Consider the following 20,324-nt stretch of genomic DNA (forward strand, 5'->3'; position numbering starts at 1 on the left):
GCTCTCCCTTGCGGGTGGAAAGAAGAAAGCCCTCTGCCCGGCGGTGCTGCCTCCCATCCGGCTCCCCGCACGGGCCGGTGGTTGGATCCGGCGAGCACATGAGAAGGGGACGCGCTGTTCTCGGCCCGGCCCGGCCACTTGGCGGAGCCCCGTGTCATCGCCACCCCTGAGAGACGAAGCGCCAAAGCCCCCGGAATCCCGCAGGCTCTAAGGGCATTCGCGCTCGGAACTCGCTGGGCCTAGGCCTCGCCGTCGAGACCCCATCCCCCGTAAGGCCAGCTCCTGCGCGTCCCCGAAGACGCATGTCGATCCCGACGCGGGTCGGGATGTGTGGGGACAGGGGAGAACGGTCCGTGTGTCCAGGACTCCCGAGAGGGGCGGATCCCCAGCACCGAGAAGCCGCGGCGAGGCGAGGCGAGGCGGGGCGAGGCGAGGCGGCTCCGTCCTACAGCCCCGCGCGCCGTGCCAGTTAGTCCGTGCCGTCCACCAGCTCGCACAGCATGTTCTCCAGGGCCGTGATGCGCTGCTCCTGCGCCTGCACCTGAGCTCGGAGGCCCTTGATCTCCTCCAGCAGCGTCTCCAGGGTGGGCTGCGGGGGACAGAAAGGCGGTGTCACCGCGGGAAGGGGCCTGGGCCCGCATGGAGACGGAGCGGACCTTACCGACGAGAGGGCGTCGCTGGCCGACTGGCTGCGGCGAGGGCCTGCCGGCGGGCGGACGTCCAAAATGTTGCGCTTGGTGACCCGGAGCTCTCGGTTCTTGGCGGGCACGTAGCCGTCCCTTAGGGAGATGAGGACGGGCTCTGCGTCCTGGCCCGACAGCCATTCTTCGGCCTCCAGGGCCGCTTCGGGACCCGGAGTGTCTGGATAGAGGTCGTCTTGGAAGAGGTCTGACTGCGGGGTGAGGGCAACCGCGAGGGTTAGTAGGATGTCCAGTCTGCCCCCCCCCCAGTGCCCTTGCCCTCAGAGCCCTGTGCATCCCCCAGACAGGCCCCTCACCTTGCGGGGCACAGTCATGATGATGGGTTCGCACTTCCTTTCATGCAGCTTGTAGAACCTACATGGAAGCGGGGTTCAGCACTCTGGGAGGTTCGAGTCCTCCCCTTAGCCTCTGCCTGGGACCAGGGTAGGATGCCCACACTTATTGGGTGCCCAGCATTCATTGGACTTTTCAACGAGGGCTGGGGATACACCTCCCCATTTTACAGATGAGGACATTGAGGTGCTGAGGATGTGGAGCTAATTAGGGCTTGGGATAGGAGTGGAGACAGGCCTGTTTGACACCCCCGCCCCATCCACTCTTTTCCTAAGATCATAGGCCTAAAAGTCTCTCCTAGGCCAGGAGGGACAAGGCGGGGCGGGCAAGGCAGGGCTGCTGACCGGGCAATCTCACACTTGCTGACGTCCAGGCCCCGCTTAGGCATGAACCCCATGCCCCTCTGCGGCTCCTTGCTGCTGAACGTGTTCAGGTAATGCACGAAAGGGGGCTCGTCGGTAATCTCGAAGTACCGGATGCTGCTGTCGCCCTGCAAAACCACCCAGCTCAGCGACGCTGGGCGAGGCCCTCGGCCTGGTCGCGCCCCCTGCACTCCTGGCCCAGCCCCGAGCACCTTGCCGCACAGGTAGACGATGCTGGAGTCGGAGTCGTAGAAGGGCAGCAGCACCCCATTGCTCGTGTCCATCTCCTGCAGGGCCACTGGCTCCTCGAAGTTGTTCTGCCCGGACACAGGAGTCACGTCCAGCTCTGTCGCGCCCTCCAGCGACAGTGAGATCTCCCAAAGCCCCTTTCCACGTCTGTCCCCCCGGCCCCACCCGTGATTTCTTCAGCGGTCCCAGATGCATCGCGCCGCCCCTGCCACCACCGCATGCAGTCACAGCAAACCACCCCCAGGGACTCGGCATCAACAGGTGCGGGGCGCCAGCCCAGGCTTGTTCAGGCGACACAGCAAACGGGGTGCACGGAGCGGTAGGGGTGAGGGTGGCAGCCGCCGCCAAGGGGACAGCAGCCTCCAGCACTGTCCCGGTGGGCATGGCAGCCGGCGTGGGGGTGGGCGCCTGGCCCCTCTCCCTTGATGCCAGTCCCCGGGGCACACACCCCAAGTTTCTAGCTGCGTTACCGGGTCCCACAGGCCCAGCTCTCGCTGGCTCATGCGGGTGAAGCCCGTGGTGAAGATGTGACCCTGGCGCGTGAAGACGGCCCGCATGGGCCTCATCCCCTCGTGGGCCGCAAACCTCTCCTGGGGGGTGGAGGGAGACGGGGCGTCACCTAGCTGGCTAGCTTGGGGGCACCGGGAGGACCCGGTAACCAGTTTGTGGATTTGCATCCACATGCAAATCTGGGTGGGCGTCAGAGGGAAGAAGAGAACAGGGGGCCCAAGCATTCGACTTCCTGGGGGAGTCCCAGCTGGCCTCTCCGGTCCGGAGCGCGTTTGGGCCCTGGAGCAGGAGTGCGCTTCTCGGCAGCTCGCTCAGAACTGGGGTGTCTGCCTGCTCCCCGAGGTTGCAGCGAGGTTCTTCCCAGAGTGTGCTCCCCGCTCCGCTTCGCCCCGGATGGTGCTGCGAAGGAGCAAGCGCGCGCCCCGCCGTGGCCAACCAAGTCCGCGGGTCCCGGAGCGCCCGTCGCCGCGGGCTCCTTCTGCTGCGAAGCGGTGCGCAGTCGGAGGCAAAGACGGCCCGCAGCGCGCGGGTGCCCCCGTGAGGCCGGGCTCGCTCCTGAGCGCGGGGGCAGTGGTTAGAGCATGCACCAGGGTGCCCCGAAGGGCCTCGCCATGCGCGTGGGGTGCCCTCTCCGCCCGCCCGCTGGACCGACTGGGGCTTTCAGGGTGCGGCGCCAACCGGTGACACACACCCCAGGACCTGGACGAGGGCGCGAAGATCCGCGGCCTGGGGAACTCAGGTTTCATGCCCAACACTGCAGTAAGGAATTGGCAGTTCTGCTCAGTCTCAACCAGAGACCCCTCCTCAGACCTTCTGAATCGTTGCAGGGGAGGGGACGGGAGGAGCAACGTGGGTCGGGGCAGCTAGAAATGAGGAGCACTGTGTGGGGGCGGAGGGAGGGGTGAATGCTGAGAGCAGGGGCTCCCGGGCCAGTCACTCACCGCCACCACCTGGCCTTTGCGGGGGTCGATGATGCGCAGGGTCTTGTCCTTGCAGGTGGTGGCCAACAGGCTGCCGATGTTGTTCCAGCACACGCTGTGGATGACGTCGGGGTGCATGTTGTCCAGACTCAGGAGCACTTCCCCAGTGCCCACGTTCCAGATGAGGATCACGTTGTCACCACCTGCCCAGAGTGGCCAGGCATCGTCACCGTCACTGGGGTGGCCTTGCCGCCTCCCTTCCCCCATCTCTGATGGGAACGCCTTCCCGGACCCTCAGACCTGCACTGAGCAGAACATTCCGGGCCGTGGGGTGCCAGGAGAGGATGCCCACGCGCTTGGAGTGACCCTCGAGGGTGATGATGGGCTCTGTAATGTTGCGCACTGGTGTATAGTCCGGAATCTGCCACACCTGGGGTGGGAGAGGCACAGCAGTGGGAAGAGGAAAATGCTTTGTCCTCCCTCTCCTTGTACCCCTTCTTCATGCACCCCTCTCCCTGCATGCCTTCCTCTTCCTGTATCCCTATCCTTGTATCTGCACCCCTCTTCATTCTCCCGCAAACTATGTTCCCCCACACTTCTTGAATAGTGATGGCTAATTCAGAAAAGGAGAGAATGGTGCCAGTGCGGGAAGCAGCAGCTGGGAGCCAGGAGAGGGCACTGCTAGCTTTGGGAGATCCCCTGGTCACTGCAGCAGGGACGCTTCTGCTCTCTGCCCCCATGCTCCGCATGCCCCAAGCTGGCCCTGACTATAATTAGCCAAGTGCATCCTGGGAGGAGGTGAGCATGGCGCTAAAAATAGCCTGGGAACAAGGGAGAGTAGGACAGGGCTGGGTATAGGTCCTCCCTTCCTTACTCCATCCCCAGTACAGGTAAGGAAGGGCCCCCTGCTCCACCTACCATGACAGTGGTGTCATCTGAGGCACTGGCAATGACGTTGTCATTGTGTGGGCACCAGTCAATGTCCAGCACAGGGCCAGTGTGCCCAGTGACCAGTGGGTGGTTCTTGTCCACTCGTCCTGTCTGGAGGGGTCAGAGAAGGAGATGTGGGGCCATTCTTCTGTTTTGGCAGGGAGGGTTGTGTACCCACTGACATTTCAGTTCTCTACTATTTGTTTTCCTCGTTATTATTGTTTGTTTAGTCCATGCCCTGCAGTGCTCAGAGGCTACTCCTGGCTCTTGGGGACCCTGTAGAGCCTGGGATTGAAGCTGAGCCTCCTGCATGCAGGACATGTGCTCTGGCCCTGGGAACCAGCTCTCCAGCTCTCTATCACCGATTTTCTCTCTGCATATCTTCCACCCCCTCCCAGCCTGCTCCTTTACTTCCCTGTGGGCAGACAGTATTGAAGTCATTCAGTTATCAGGGAATCAGACACAGAGAAGTCAGATGACAACCAAGAACACACAGCAAGATACTGGCAGAGACAAGACTTGAACTCTCAGTCCAGTGCTTTTCCAAAAAACACCTACTTGGAGGAGGAGGCTGTTCTTGGACCTGCTCCCCCATTTGGAATGTCTATGGGAAGCCCCTGGTGGGAGAGATCAAGGTGAGGTCATAGGCAGTGCTGGCACCCCAAATCCCTTTCAGTGCTCCCTGGAAGGTCTCCTTGCTCCTGGTTTTGCTCTGGAACCATAGGCAGCTGGCCTGCCGCCTGTGAGCCCCTGCCCTCATGGAGTCTATTTTTGGTTGTCCTGGGCTGTTTGTGGGCTCGGAGGTCTCTACAGGGGTTGGCGGGGCCCAGGCCAGGGAGTGGGGGGAAGGCCTGTGGCAGGGACTGCAGTCACTCTGGGGAGGTGGCACTGCAGCTGAAACCCGAGTCCCCGGCGGGTGTCCTTGGAGGGTGTCTGCATTGTCTGCCAGTGAGTCACTGGCTATTGTCAGGCCTCTTTCTGACCCTGTCACTTGTGGGCTCCCCTCACTAGGAAGAGGGGTCAGAATCCAGGTGAAGGTCATGTCTTGGGTGCCATCCTGGAGGATGAGAGACTCAAGGGGATTCCTCGGGAATCTGATCCCTTTCCTTCTCCCACCCTGCTTAGGGTCTAGAGGACTCTGGCCTTCAGGGTCAATGTCCCCCAAAATGTCTTTTGCTCTCATTCTGGAGGGGGTGGTGGTGATAGTTCGGCCCTATCCTTTATGATATGATCGAATCACATAAAAGATAGGCTCAAGATTCCTCACCCCGAGCAGAATGGAGTGTGGTCTTAGGAGAGGTGGTATAGATTTGGCCAGGCCCTGGTTTCACTGTTTTCTAACTGTATCAGATGCTCTCTGTGACTCCTGGGAACAGGAGCTACACGAGGGAAGTGGGGGGACCTTAGCTGCTCACGAGGCCTCTGCAGCCCATCCACACAAAAATGCCCTCTGGCCCAGAAAAGAAAGCAGATCAGATCACTGACTGCTGTCAGGGGTCCCCAGGGGCCATGGCCAGTGTCTGACCATTTTCCTTCCTCCTGACCCATACCTTTGCCAGAGGCAGGACGATGAAGGCACCCCCACCTCCAGCCTCCACAATAATAGCCAGAAATTTGGGGTTGACGGCACAGAAGGAGCTGTCCCACGTAACCTTGGATACCCGGATGTCCTCGTAGGCTTGGTCTGCCTTTGCTGCCTGCCCAAACACATGGCGAAACTTGCTCTGGCGAACTACACGCCGGCTCATGGTGGAGCCCACAAGGGAGTTTCTGTGCCTAGTAATGCCTTTGGTCTTGAGTTCTGTGAGCTGTGGGAGGGAAAAAGAGTGGAGGGGGTGGCAAGTGAGGAGCATTGTCTGGTTAAGAGCCATGTGTCCACTGGTGCTGAAGCATGAGCTTCTCTCAAAGTGACTGCCATCTAGAAAGTGTGGCTTCCCCTTAGAGACTCAGGATAGGGGTGCAGGGGAGGAGGATGGAGGCTGGGAGCTTCCTGGAAGTTGGGTGGTTTGGGGCTTTCTCACTGCCAATCTTGGATGAGCATCTCTCCTAGGGGATGGGCTATTTTTTGGGGTGCCTGTGCACAATCTGGGGGTCTTTTCTTCTCAGCTCAAGCCCAGCTTGTTTGACTCCTGCGCTACAGTCCTCCAGATCCCAAACTTGCCATCTCTGGCGGAGTTCATCAGACAAACTTGCCTTTTCTAATACTTTGCCCAAAAGTTCCTCCCACCAGCGAAACAGTCCTTTCTGCTAGTTCCTCAGTTTCCTCCTGCTGTTTGGAAAGAACACGGAAGGGGTTCCCCTCCACTTTTGCCTGCCAGACTTCTCATGGGATGCATTCCCCCACTAAACTCTGTAGGGACTGGGGAGAGTGGGGGTGCCCTTCCTCCAGTCCAGGCTAGCAATCCCCTTCCCCATGAGCCCACAGATGTCCTCCAAAGCCGAGTCACCGCCTGCTGTGGCTCCCCTGTGCCCTTCACATGCTTATGCAGCCTCGCTGGGGGACCTGCTCCCTGCACCCTCCTTCCCGTGTACTGCGTTCTTTCCAGAGGAGGTGTCTGTGCCTTCCGGGCGCGCGGCCCGCTGTCCGGCCAAATATAGACACCCAGGCCATGGGCAGAGGCCGAATGTGGCCGTGGTGGTGGTGGTGGGGGGGAGGGGATGCAGACCTCGGATCCCTCCAGAGACTCGCTCCAGCTCCAGGGTGGTGGCGGCGGCGTGTGTGCATATGTGCGCGCGCGCGTGCTTGTATGTGTGCATGTGTGCGTGTGTGTGTGCGTGTGTGTGTGTGTGTGTGTGTGTGTGTACCTGGTCCTGAGCAGGTCCGGGGGCGCTTACGCCGCGATTCTTCTGCGCAGGGGGCTAGGAGTGCGCTGGGGGCCTCGGGAGGCGTCAGGGCGCCAGAAGCGCTTCTCGGAGTGTCCGCGGCGTCCGGGCCCAGGTATTGGGGCTCCGCTCTCGGGCCGCTACCGGCGGCTCTCCGGGGCCGGGCACCACCGCTGCAGTCCCAGCTGCCGCTGCCATCAACCTGCGGGGGCGTGGCCTTCCAGGGGCGTGTCCTGGGAAGGCCCCGCCCCGCGGCGGGAAAGTCGAGCGGTAGAGCCCGAGCGCCCGGGGGCTGCTGTGCGCGCGTGGGGTGTGCACGCTCCCGGACCCACATCTGAGCACTGGGACCAGGGAGAGTCCGCAGCCGCTCGGGATTGAGCGCGAGTTTCTGCGGCCTCCGCGTTCCCAGGAGAGCCGGCCCGTGTGTGCGCGTGTTCAGACTTCTTTAGAGCCGTTCCAGATGAGCTTCTGGAGCGCACCGTTCCCGACCTTGCAGGGGGGCTCAGGCAGGCCCCGAACAGGTGCGAAGGTACTGGACAAGGCCTGTCCACACCGCTGATATTGAGTGCCACCATTTGGGTGCCTGGAATTTAGGCAGTGTGTTAGTGTGTTAGGCATTTCATCCACCCCGTTAGGTAGGATTCCAAGCAGAAGCGGCCTAACGTGGGGTGGTGGTGGTGGTGGTGATGATGGGTGGGTGGGTCGAAGGTGCAAATGAACTTCCCCTGACCGTCTGGGAAAACACTAGGCTCAAGGGAAAGAGGCTGGGCTAGGATTTGGGGCAGATTTTACAGTCCACCTGACTCTTAAAATTGTCTGGGCCTGGTTTGAGTTTGAGTTTTTTAGCTTCAGGGAAGCAAAACTTGAACCCCCGCAGCCCCTAGCCCTACCCTCCTTAGGAGTCCTGGATCTGAGTTTTGATTGTGGTTCAGGAGATAAAAAGAAACCGAATCTGGGGCTGGAGAGGTGGCACAAGCGGTGAGGCATCTGTTTGCCTTGCCCGCGCTAGGCTAGGACGGACCGGGGTTCGATCGTCATATGGCCCGGCATCCCATATGGTCCCCCAAGCCAGGAGCGATTTCTGAGCGCATAGCCAGGAGTAACACCTGAGTGTCGCCCCAAAACAATAAAATAAAATAAACCGAATCCAAGAACACTCGCTAGTCCCTGTAGCTATTGCCTACCCCATGCTTGGAATTCTCCCGCACCCCACTCCCTCCCCAATCCCCTTCTTTTTGGCATTGGTGGGAGGCCTTGGACGGTGCTCAAGAGAATATATGTGGTGCTCGGGATTCAAACCAGGGTGGTCAGGCAAGCGCTTCACTCCATTTTCTCTCCTGCCCTGCATTTCTTCTTGTGGATCCTAAAGCCTTTGAGGGCAGCATGAGGCCTGGGATCACCACTTGAGGGGGTGAGGAGAGCAGGTGATGGAAGTCATTAAGGTTTCCCAAGAGCTTGCTTCACAGGAGTACACGTATCAATGATTCATAGGGGAACAGAAATAAGTTTAGAAATGAGTGTTCCCAAAACAGTTGATGATGGTAGAGGGTAGATGAAGAAATCCCCTTTAATCTGAAGATTCCAGGTACAGTTGGGAGGAAAAGATCTAAGTTACCCCTTTATAACAATAGCTCACACTTTTTTTTTTTTTTTTTTTGGTTTTTGGGCCACACCCAGCGGTGCTCAGGAGTTACTCCTGGCTGTCTGCTCAGAAATAGCTCCTGGCAGGCACGTGGGGGGGGGGGGGCTACCTGGGACACCGGGATTCGAACCAACCACCTTTGGTCCTGGATCGGCTGCTTGCAAGGCAAACACCGCTGTGCTATCTCTCTGGGCCCCAATAGCTCACACTTAATATGTCAGATAGTATTCTTTTTGTTTTTGGGTTACACCCGGTGTCGTTCAGGGGTTACTCCTGGCTCTGTGCTCAGAAATCACTCCTGGCAGGTTCGGGAGACCATATGGAATGCTGGGAATTGAAGTGTGGGTCTGTCCGGGGTTGGTGCATGCAAGGCAAATGCCCTACCACTGTGCTTTTCCCCTAGCCCTGCCAGATAATATTCTAAAAGTGTTACAAAGCTGCATTCTGATATGGGTACTCCTATCCTATTTTACAGGTGAGAAATAGATAATAAAGGAATGGACTGAGCATACAACAGAAGCTCAGATTCTTTTTGTCTTGGGCCTCACCCAGCTGTGCTCAGGAGTTACTCCTGGTTCTGTGCTCAGGAACCACTCATGGTAAGCTGTTACATGGCATGCTGAGATTGAAAATGGGTTGGCCACATGCAATAGGAACTGCGCTGTAGTGGAGAAGGTCTGAAGAATTCTCCTGCCTTCAGTTCCATCATTTGAGAAAGGGGGTACAGAAGAAGTGATGTTCAGAGTTCTCTTGGTCCTAGTGGAGCTCAGCTTAGTCCTTATAGCCTTCTTCTGGATGCCAGTACTTGGCAGAGCTGTGGTTGGGTGCAGTTAAGGCACAAAGAACCATAGCTGTTACCCATTTGAACTCAACCTCAACTTGTAGAAGACAGACATGATCTCCATCTTTTATGAAGTCATTTTCTAGAAGTGGCCTGGCACCTTAGACAAATGTGCTTTGGCTAGAAAACTTAGATCAAATTTATCTAGACTTGTGGGTTAGAGCGATAGCTCAGTGGTAGGGCATTCACCTTGTATGCAGTTGACCCAGGACAGATCTCTCAGTTCAATCCCCAGCATCCCATATGGTCCTCCAAGCCAGGAGCAATTTCTGAGCTCATAGCAAGAGTAAACCCTGAGCATCACCGGGTGTAGCCCAAAAACAAAACAAAAACAAATTTATCTAGACTGATTTAGGGACTCCAGGCACTATTTTGTAAAATAACTTTGTCTTTATTATCCTGCAAACTTCAACAAGTTATGTTAAAAGAAACTTGTCAGGGCCAGAGAGATAGTATAGTGGGCAAGGCGCTTGCTTTGCAGAGTTGGTCTAGGTTTGATCCCCGGTATCCCATATTGTTCCTCAAGCACTGCCAGGAGTAATTCCTGAGTGCACACCCAGCAGTAACTCTTTTTTTTTTTTTTGGTTTTTGGGCCACACCCGGCGTTGCTCAGGGGTTACTCCTGGCTGTCTGCTCAGAAATAGCTCCTGGCAGGCACGGAGGACCATATGGGACACCGGGATTCAAACCAACCACCTTTGGTTCTGGATCGGCTGCTTGCAAGGCAAACGCCGCCGTGCTATCTCTCCGGGCCCCCAGCAGTAACTCTTGAGCATCACTGGGTGTGACCCAAAACCTAAAAATATGAGAAACTTGTCATCCAGATACTAATTTTCCCCAAGACAACTGTGCTACCTTAACTGTGAATGGCATCAATATTTTTTGTTTGGTTTTGGGCCACACCCGGTGGTGACGCTGAGGTTATTCTTGGCTCTGCGCTCAGAAATCGCTCCTGGCTTGGGGGACCATATAGGACACCAGAGGATCGAACCGTGGTCCATCCTAGGTTAGCATATGCAAGGCAAGCCTTCTACCGCTTATGCCACTGCCCCCCCCCCCATATACCTTTTGATGGGTCTGCAGGTGGGCAACAAAGTGGAGGAACCATCTGCTACTTTTTTTTTGGGTCACATCTGGCAGTGCTCAGGGGTTACTCCTGGCTCTACGCTAAGAAATAGCTCCTGGCAGGCTTGGATGCTGGGATTCGAACCACAGTCCTTTTGCATGCAAGGCAAACACTCTACCACCATGCTGTCTCTTTGGCCCCTGCTACTGTTTAAAGAAAAGCTCTTTGGTTCCATTACTTTCTCCACCATAGATGCCCCAATTTTCTAATAGATGAAAAGGGTTAAAATTTTCATCTCCTTGAGGTCATGTCCCATTTCTAGAAACTGTTCATGGTGCCATGTGATGAAAGTTTGTGAGCTCTACCTAATGTCCAGAGAAGTCACCACCCAAAACATCCAGTCCACACCAGGACAGGTCACAGCAGCTGTCCCAGAGCAGTCACTCTGCACCACAGATGGCAGAGGAATTTTGGTCCCTTTGCTTATTCATTCCCCTAACATTTAGAAGATTTTGGCAAGAGCCTTTTGACCAGGCTAGTCCCCAGCTTGGTTGTTGCCAGACTGCCTAAAATAATTTTTAGTGATCCTATTTCTCATCCAGCTTTAATTTTGTGGGAGAAAATTTTATGTGTATTTCTAGATCTTAGTTTTCTGATAAGATATATATGATGGACAAGAACCAATGAGAGGAGCTGAAGTGAGATAGTGCTGCAGGTAGGGAGGTTGTCTTGCATGTGGCAGACCTGGGATTGATTCCCATCACCCATTTGGTCCCCTGAGCACCGTCAGGAGTAACAACCAATGAAAATGGCTCCATGTTGAAGATCAGAGTCTCCCCCCCACCCTGAAGATCAGAGTTTTTATTGCAGTTGCTCCACCCTCTCCAACATCCCTCTCCCCTGGAGCACTTGACCAATCACACGTTTCGTCTTCAAAATAAAAATTTATTCAGTCTGTAACAAGAACATTAAATCTGCACATTTGCGCACAAGTTCACATTTAAAAACAGCGGAGCACATCAGTAATAAAAAAATCTATGATACAAGTGGAACATCCCAACCACCAGGAAGATTAAGGAAGGAGATGAGACCACTCTTTATATTCTGCTTCAAATGCCTCAAAAAGGTCCCAGAGATTCCAGGGAGCACCTGCTTTGTTTAATAAAATGTGAGCATAAAAGTTTGGGGTAGCCTGGGGGAAAGGTAACAGTCAGTGGGGAAAGATTTTGGGATTTGTTTTCCACATTAAGAACAAGTCCTAAAAAGAAAGACTATTAAAAAAAATAGAGAATGAAGTAAAAAGAAAAGGCACCATAAGCTATGCCAAGCAAATCAAAATCCAATAAAACAAATAATTTCCTATGGGCTTATTGATTGGGAATCATTCAGGGCCAGTTTTGCAGTTTTCAGTTTGGGCATCAGTTCTGCCTGTGCACATAGGATGCACAGGGCCACTTCGAGGACACAGATGGCAGCAACTAGCCAACCCCCCAGGGCATCTTCAAGTTGAAGGACAATTCCAGTCTAGAAAGCCTGTCCTAGATCTCTGGGGCAGAGAACACGAGGCTGGTGCTATTTCACAGGAGGAGCCCAGTCACTCACCACTCCAGGCTGCAAAGGCACAGAAGCACCTGGCATTGGCTCTCCATGGCATCGAGGGGCCTGGGCCCTGGGAGAAGGATTAGGAGCATGAAGCTTCGGCTTTTGCAGAAGGCATTTTTTCCCCCAAAGATGGGCATTGGTTGAGTTGAAGCAAATACATTAATGCCAAGGCATGCCTGATCTTTTTTAGTTTGGCAGGAAAAACAAAGCCCAATGTGGTTTTAGATTGGTGCTGAAAGAGCTAATATTTCATCTCATCTACCATAAGAAAGCAGAACAAAAACAAAACAAAACAAAAAAAACGATACTAGTCATTCACCATTATAACCATCACTAGAAGCCACCATCACTGAGGAAACGACTATTTATTTGCACAGAGTGTTGGAGGGGAGTGCAGGTCATGGATGGAAGTTGGTTCCAGGGTTCCCTACCAACCTCCAGGGCCCATCACTGCACTGTGGCTTGAAGGAGAACACACAGGACAGCCACTGCAGGGTGCCTGAAAGTGGGGGGGAGACTGAGGCTGTCCAGATGATGAACATTTTAATACTCACAATGTAAACAAAGTATCCACAAATAGTTGTCCCCCCAAAGAAAACAAAAAAAAAAAGCCAGATAACGGCTTTATTAATTTTTTAAATGCCCTTAAAAGTGACCCTTTTTGCATAATACGTCCTTGAAAGGAAAAAGATAAACAACTGCCACAAAACATCTTTACCAAACATGCTTAGATCACTTCGAAACAAATCCTCAGATGAAACAGGCAAAGATTTCTGTGAGGTCTACCCGAAATCTGTCTGGGGTCTTTTATCAGCAGGAAACCTCAGAGCTTGGGCTGGCATCCTCAGGCTGTTCTTGAAGCTCGTGGTAGTTCCCAAAATGAGAAAAAGGAATTACCAGTTGGGATAAAGGTACAGAGTCAGGAAAATGCTAAAGAGGCTGAGATGCTAGGAATGATCCCAAACATTCAGAATCTGAAAGGCAACCAAAATGAGAGATGACTATTACTATACTATAGCACTACTATCTCTATAGTACACACTACTATGTGTCTAAAGACAGTATGTGTCTAGGGTTTCCCTCCTTCCTATTGACCAGTAACCACCCAGATGACAGCCTGAAATGTGTGTGCTCCTGGCTCGACAACAAAATGTTAACTCATTCTCTCATTCTCATGCTCTCACTCTCTTGCTCTCTCTTCTTCAGAGTAACTGAGTCAAACTATGATTTTCAAAAGTAACATAAAGAAAGGCACTGAGCAAGAGTTTCAGGCTTTTTCTCGTCATTTCAGTATAACAAACCTGTTGTTCTGAGATAAGTTTTCCCATAAAAGGAAAAGGGAAATAGGCCACTAGGGACTCTGAAAAGGGAGAAAAGACAAAAGTCTGAAAAATCCTTGAGAACTCATTATGTATTTTCACAGACATTGCTCAGCTAGGTTAAAACAAGAAAAACCACCCCCAAACCGACCCATAAAAACCCAATTGTGAGAATTTGAGTGGGCAGGCAAAACCCAATAGCATGGGTGAACTACAGACTCGGCAAAGAAAATATTATTTAGGCAGAAAAATGATTAAAATAGAAGAAAAAAAAAAGAAAAGGAGCAGAGCAAAACTGTTTTCTTTCACTTTTCAAAAAGTTTTTCTTCACAGCATTAGGTTTCTGTCCCTCTCCTCATTATTTAATCCGGTATGAGTAAGCATTAAACACGGTAGTAAGAAAGAAGAGAGCAGTGGAATACTGTTGATTCTACTTAGATTTAAGAGGGATACCACCACCTCAAGGGGTTATGATGAGTGGGTAGCATTCTCTTAATCTCCATGCAAATCCTCCCGTCACACTGATTGCTTCAACAAGACAAGGCAGTTTAAATGCATGAGCCCTGTAAACTTCTAACCCTTTCTTGCAAGCCTCCTCACACTGGTATAAAGCACCTAAGAAAATACCTTCTGATCCTAAGCTGTGTAGGTGGTACCTCAGAACATTGAAGGAAGTGAGGAACAGCACCCTTACATGGTACTGCTATATTTGTGTGATAGTAGGTTTAGTAGGTTTCTGTCCAACCCACCTCCTGGCAGTGATGTCAGACCCCCACCTTGGCTCTTGCTTGAATTTACAGTACCTCTAGAGAAACTGTGATGGGCCTCAGCCCACCTTCTCTTTCTCATTTGGGTCACCTGCTGTCTCCACTAAACTCTGATCTCTGACATCACCATGTGATCTTTGCATCAGTTTCCTCTCACTGCTGTCATGAGCCCAAGCCCTTCACCTCAAGTTGTTCTTGGTCTCTCTCTCAGCAATGAGGGTATTAGCCAAAGCACACAGGAAGCAAACTTGCAAATCTCTTCAGTTTTGATGAGCAGAGACGCTTCATCCCAGGCTAAATATATTTTCTGTAAGAAGCTGAAATTGGCTTATTTATAGGCTTCTTTATTTATGGCAGGTGCTCCCGTGTTGTGAACAATAGCAGCAAAGCAACAGCATCCTTAATGGACTCATTAAGGGCCTTGCCCTTGGCCAAGCCTCCATGCAGCTTCCATTAGGAGGCTCCACTGAGGGAGGGCAGCATGGGCGGACTTGCAAACACTCCCTCACTGTGGTTCAGCTACCAGCAAACATCATTCTGGGATTTTTTTAGTCTCAAAGAGAAATCACATTTCAGACTCATCTAATGGGAGCCTTTAGGGATTTCTCTGAGGAGGAAGTTACTAACACATAATTTGGCAGGAGCTGGCGATTAAAAGTCTCCATTTAAACAACTAAAATCACCATCAATATACTCTGCAGATTCCTACCAACACTCATCAGTTTTTATTTCTGTGGTGTCTGTGTCTTTTCCAGTTGAAGATTTACATCTTATTAAAAAAGAATAAAAAAGACCTTAGAACATCAACAAAACATTGTAAAAGTGACAACATTATATACATAAACACTGTGCATAAACTCGAGAAAGGACAACTCTTTCAGAAAAAGAACAAAAAAGAAAAACTTACATCAAGTGTTAACAGTGATAATATCAAAAAGAAAGCTTTGCATTCAATGGAAGTTATACATATGTAACAATTTGAATATCATCTATGAAATTAAAAAAAATAGGCAGTACTGGGATAAACAACATAAAGAAAATAAAAAACAAAACCTCAAAACAAAACAAAAAAAATGGCTATTAAACTCAGAAGGCCCACAGAATTATTCAAGTAATGGAAGGGTTAAAACCCTATAGATGTATTCATTTTACAAGAACACACTGATTTTCAATTGCTGCTTTTCAAACTTGTCCCTATTGTGTTTAGTTGGAAGGATGAGGCTGAGCACATTCCCCAGCTGGGGAGAGGGGCTGGGGTGACTTGGGTGAAGCTCAACAAGGGTTCAGGAAGATACTGGGGAGGCAGACTCTCTGCTCCAACCCCACTCCAACCTCTTCTTTTATTATTTTTGGTTTCTGGGCCACACTGGAGGTGCTCAGGGAAAGCTCCTGGCTGGGCTTAGGAACCATATGGGGTGTCAGGCATGCATGACTAGCACCCCTACCTGCTGTATTACTGCTATGGCTCCCCTTCTTTTCTCTACAGGGTATTTCTTGCAATGAATTTGAGGCTTGGTGTTTAATTAAAAACAAAGTATTAGCTCAGGTAAAATAACTTATTTGCTTGCTAAGTCTACGAAGGCAGACTTTCTGTAACGAGACATTTGGAAATACTGGAAGAAATAGTCTGGAAGGCCCCCTTTAGGGCAAAGCAGAAACTGCTCTCTTCTGGAACATCAACAGACTGGGCCCTATGGTTGACTGTCCTCTGATGTCCAGATGTCCTTGCTAAAGCCCAACCAATACATCAGGTCTGGAACCAAACCATCATCACACAGGCCCTGAAGAACATTCCCAGCCTCCAGCCTCAGTGCCACCCTGCCTATCTGCTTCCTTCCTCACTCCAGCAAGCAGCCTTTCCTCATGACAAAATGAGGAGCAGGTGGCAGATGATTGAAAAACAGCAATTTATTTGCCTTTGATAAAGGTGTTTCTTGAAAATGAGCATTTTTTGAGGTTTGATTTTTCTAAAAACAAATGATAATATGGTCTTGGTGTCCAAACCTCTCTTCTCTCTCACACATACATACAACACAGTCATCCAGAAAAAAACCCAAACCCTGCATGCGCCAGGAACAGTAAAATGACCAAAATATTATAAAAATTAACCAATAAAGTGCATATTCCTTACATATTACACCTGCCCCTTTTACAAAGATTTCTTTAAGAAAGTCTTATGTGTAGGCTCAGAATCACATGGTATTATAGAAGGGGTTGGTTGTCCGTTTTTTATCATTTGCCTTTTTCAGTCTCCGAAGGGGGTGAGTTCTGCCATGCTGCTGACGAGGGGCCACGGCCAGCCTAGGAGCGGGGACCGCACCGGGCAGCCCCTGGGTCTGCAGCAAGGGAAGGCCTCCTTCAGAGCTAGTCAATTCAAGTCCAGCCCCAGGGAGCAAACACTGCTTACTGTAACCAAATTCTTTGGCATACTGTACCAGGGGCTTCTCCACTGGCTTGCTCTGCACGATACACTCTGCTGTTTTGAGTTGCTCTACAAAATACTTGGTGGGCTCTGGGTTCTGGGAGGCATCTGGGTTTTGGGGGGGCTCTTGGGCAGTGTGAATGCCTGAGTCTGTTCTGAGGAAGGGCTGAAGCAATTTGAGATGAGGGGACTCAGAGCAGACACATTCCCTTTCTGAGAGACAGTCTTTACACAGGTCCAAGTAACCTAACTTGGCGAGTGACATGGAACGCTTTATTTTGGATGGTCTGGCCCCTGCCTGGCAAGTCACCCGGGACTCGATTTCCTTAGTGCGCTCCTTAACCACACTGGGGCTGTGACTGACACCCTTTATATTGTCGCTGCTAGAGCTGTGTGAGAGTTGACAGGCTCCAGATGATGGCTCCAGTTTTTCTTCTAAGTTCCCAATACTGTCACCAAGTTTGCTAATTAAACTCAGGTCTTCGTTGCTCTGTTGGGAGCCCCTGTATGGCATTTCTTTGCTCCCGGAAAGGTGACACTCCTGCCTGTCTTCTCCACAGCCCTGTTCTGTGAGGGGCTCACTGTCGGTGGTACTGCTTTGCTCTGTAAAGCCTTCCAGGTGAACCACAGTCTGGGGGTGCAGATAATCCAAACTGGCAGATGGCACATGAGTGGTGTGACTGACAAAAGGCGCTGTTGTGTCCTGGGTGGTTGAGGGACTGTGTCCCCCATCTTCGGAGCTGCTGATGGCTGGGGGCAGGTCAGTGCACCCGTTGTGCTCAGGAGAGGAAGGGGGAGGCAGAGGTAGCACTTTGGGGTGCAAAGAAACCTGTTGGGGACCTAGAGTCCGGTTCAGATTTTCATCTAGGGCACAGAAGACAGTGATGGTCTTCTCCACTTTCACCTTCCTTGTTGCTTGCTCCTCACTCTTCTCAGGGGTGGCTACATCCTGTCCTGCCCCGGTGTAATCTGGTGAAGTCTCTGTGTGGGTATACTCAATGATTTCTATCTTCTTGGGCAGGGGTAGAGGGGCAGTCCATATCTCAGAGCCCTGGCAGGACACTAGAGTCCTCTGCTCCTTTAAAACTCCGTGTTTGGTTTTAGCATCTGACCCTGGGCTCTCCTGTGGGACTGTTGAGGGGTAAGGTGCCTGCAGCTCAGTGGTGGGGACAAGGGCATTTTGGTCAGAGTGGGGTAGCGAGTCAGACTCAGCCCGACCATGCTTCCCTTTGTCCTTGCTCATTTCCAGTTCCTTGGGGACAAGTGAATGTTCTAGGGTGGTTTCATCACTCTTCCCTTTCAGTGGAAGGTCTGCCACAGGAAAATCATTCTTAGAATTCTTTCGAGTGGACAATGAGGTACAAGCAGAGGCAGTGCCATGGTGCTCGTGCTCCTGCCGTAACCGCTCCTCAAACTCCAACGTGGCTCGTCTGACAGACCCAGGGCACCACTTGGCACTGGGGTGCACTTCTGGGCCCCCGAGCTCTTGGCCTCCCTCTGCTTCTTCCTCCTCCAAGTCTGTGGTGGACACATGTGGGGTTAAGTAGCTTTCGGGCTCCCCCTTCCCTGAGTCTTTGGCTAGTTCAGGCTGGGTGGTACAGGAATCCTCATTCTGCTCCACACTTTCTGGTTTGTTTTCTAGGCTCTGGGTCCTCTCAAGGGGCAACTCTTGGACAGAATTCTTCTTTGGTGTGTGGCAGGGATTGGACAAAATGTCTCCTTTCAGCTGACTCTGCCCAACTCCTTGACTGATGGATTCAATCTCAGTGATGATTTCTTTGACTGAAATTGCATTTTCCGAGTGACACTGCATGACGATGTCAGGGCTGACCAGTTCTGGGATTGCCTAGGAAAATAGTGAGATGATTATGACAAACTGTAGATTAATGAAAATGCCAGCATTTTCACTTATCAATCTTCTGAACCAGGAGAAACTATTTGGCTATAAGCATAAAATCATGGCATGCCTGGGAACATCCTTTGCCTGGAATTGTATTTTTAACATCTGTTTTGTTGTACAGGGATGGGGAAATGGATTCCTCACATGCAGATAACTAAAATTCAGTACAGGTTGTGTTCCTGTGTTACTCAACTTTCTATTCTGATTACTCAAACACAGGATTCTGTTTCAGCATTTTACTCCAAAAAAGAATAGCAAATAGACAGAGGCTCCTATAATTTTTATTCCTGAAAACTATGAATTTTAGGATTTAGGTCAGATGGAAGTACATTAAGCCTATCAACTCCAGCAGTTTGAGCATAATTTAGTTTAAAGGAAAGAGTTCTGTTCTCAGGCTCACTGTCCACCTTATAAATGGCCACTGTGAGGGCAAGATAGATGATGCTATCATCTAATTTCTGACTGGGAAGTTCACTGTTCTCTTCTCTGCTCTGTTTTACTTCCTTCCATTCATATCCTTTCATTGCTTCTACCAGGAGTGTTCCCAGCACATGATGGCCACTCTAGTCATTGAACAATTCCTAGACATTACATAGCTCCTCCTGAAGAGATTTACTCGATTTATGCAAGCCATGTACCTCAAATTTAGACATTGTGTCTGTTATTTTATGGTCCCTATAAGTACAAATTCCAAATGGATTCAGAATAAAACCATAGTCAAAACTGGCCAATGCAAAAATGAAGTCTTATTGTAAAAATGTATAAAATTTAAAATCTGGAATTGGCCCACAGTCTTAAATAGCATTTTTATGACCATTGATCTTCTCCTCCTCCTTCTTTTTTTTGCTTCTGGTCATACCCTGTGGTGCTTAGGGGTACTCCTGGGGGGCTCTGGGGGACCATATGGAATGCCAGGGATGAATTTAGGTCAGTGCATGCAAGGCATATAGTATGTGCTATACAATTGTTATGGTCGTACTACTGATCTTCTTTGTAGAAAAATTTATAAGGCTTAATTTATAGTATTTTTCCATTATCCTGATCATTATCCTTCTAAAAAGTGTAAGAGCTAGAACAAGGACAGTTATGCCTTTTGGGGAAGTTGGTTGGGTCATCATGCAAAGCTGAATTTGCCAAGACCAGGGGAGAAGCCATCCTGGGCTGTGTACCTGGGTTGTGGAGGTAGACCATATTTAGATAGTCAGGGGCTTAGCAGAAAAATCTATTTCTGTCTGAGCTGCTATACACTCATTGGTTCAAAGAGTCAAGCATTCTGATTTCCTAGGAGACATGAAACAGAACAGTATGGCTTTTGGGGAGAGAGGAGATAACCAGAGGCAACAAAGAAGTATAATGGACAAGATGGTTAAGCAGAAACTCATCAGGATCTGTCAGAATCTAATCAAATCCACTGAAGTCATTAAGTGAAGTTTGGCATGTTAGAGTAACTCTTGCCATTTACTTCCCAACTACTGTATCATACCCACCTAAGATATCAGTGTATTTCAAGACACATTTTAATTTCAGAAGTGCCAAAACAAGAATAAGTGTGTTTTAGAATTAACTAATATACAGGGATGCTTTTCTTGGTCTGAGAAGGCTCATTAGAGCTCGGACAGCACTGAGAAGAATCTTGGATTTCTGTTTGTTAACAAATCACACCTAAATTTCTGAAAATCACAGGATCTGATGGGTAATAACCAAGAATATCATTATTATTTTGCTTTTGAGCCACATCCTTGGGATGCTCATGAGCTACTTCTGGTTCTTTGCTCAGAAATCACTCCTGGAGGGTTTGGGGGACCATATGGGATATAGATTGAACCTGGGTTGGCCATGTGCAAGGAAACTGCCTTACCTTTTTTATTATCTTTCCAGTCCCAGCTTAAGAAGCAATATTAATAGCAATAACTTTGTATAAGAAACAGTTGCTAGTT

General features: G+C 50.9%; 2 protein-coding genes across 4 annotated transcripts in view; both read right to left on the reverse strand.

The window, feature by feature from the left end:
* Positions 1–439: 439 nt before the first annotated feature.
* Positions 440–7,111, reverse strand: CORO6 (coronin 6). 2 transcript variants are annotated; one of them, XM_049771983.1, is made up of 11 exons: positions 6,811–7,111; positions 5,556–5,813; positions 3,994–4,116; positions 3,376–3,505; positions 3,097–3,278; positions 2,116–2,235; positions 1,609–1,713; positions 1,379–1,524; positions 998–1,055; positions 662–892; positions 440–589 (listed from the first exon to the last, which is right to left on the reverse strand). In XM_049771983.1, exons 2-11 carry the CDS (start codon positions 5,751–5,753, stop codon positions 470–472), a joined length of 1,413 nt encoding a protein of 470 aa, XP_049627940.1. In that variant the 5' UTR covers positions 5,754–5,813; positions 6,811–7,111; the 3' UTR covers positions 440–469. The 2 variants fall into 2 exon arrangements, with proteins under 2 accessions (XP_049627940.1, XP_049627950.1); XM_049771993.1 differs by lacking the exons at positions 2,116–2,235; positions 3,097–3,278; positions 3,376–3,505; ... (1 more) ...; positions 5,556–5,813; positions 6,811–7,111 and adding an exon at positions 1,844–1,900.
* An 8,373-nt stretch (positions 7,112–15,484) lies between these two features.
* SSH2 (slingshot protein phosphatase 2) overlaps positions 15,485–20,324 on the reverse strand; it is a 312,357-nt gene continuing 307,517 nt past the window's right edge. For both annotated transcript variants that reach the window (XM_049771246.1, XM_049771239.1), the window contains one exon: positions 15,485–18,333. In XM_049771246.1, coding sequence (XP_049627203.1) covers positions 16,258–18,333 — 2,076 coding nt within the window. In that variant the 3' untranslated portion in view covers positions 15,485–16,257. The remainder of the gene's footprint in view (positions 18,334–20,324) is intronic.

Source organism: Suncus etruscus, chromosome 1 (genome assembly GCF_024139225.1).
Source record: "Suncus etruscus isolate mSunEtr1 chromosome 1, mSunEtr1.pri.cur, whole genome shotgun sequence".
Classification (NCBI taxonomy): Eukaryota; Metazoa; Chordata; class Mammalia; order Eulipotyphla; family Soricidae; genus Suncus; species Suncus etruscus.

Bases quoted from the DNA above. Each gene is read 5' to 3' on its own strand.
- CORO6 (XM_049771983.1), bottom strand. From the start codon at position 5,753: ATGAGCCGGCGTGTAGTTCGCCAGAGCAAGTTTCGCCATGTGTTTGGG. The intron at 1,056-1,378 runs GTCAGCAGCCCT...GCTTCCATGTAG, and splicing joins AGCAAGTGTGAGATTGCCCG to GTTCTACAAGCTGCATGAAA. The intron at 590-661 runs GTAAGGTCCGCT...TGTCCCCCGCAG, and splicing joins CCAGCGACGCCCTCTCGTCG to CCCACCCTGGAGACGCTGCT.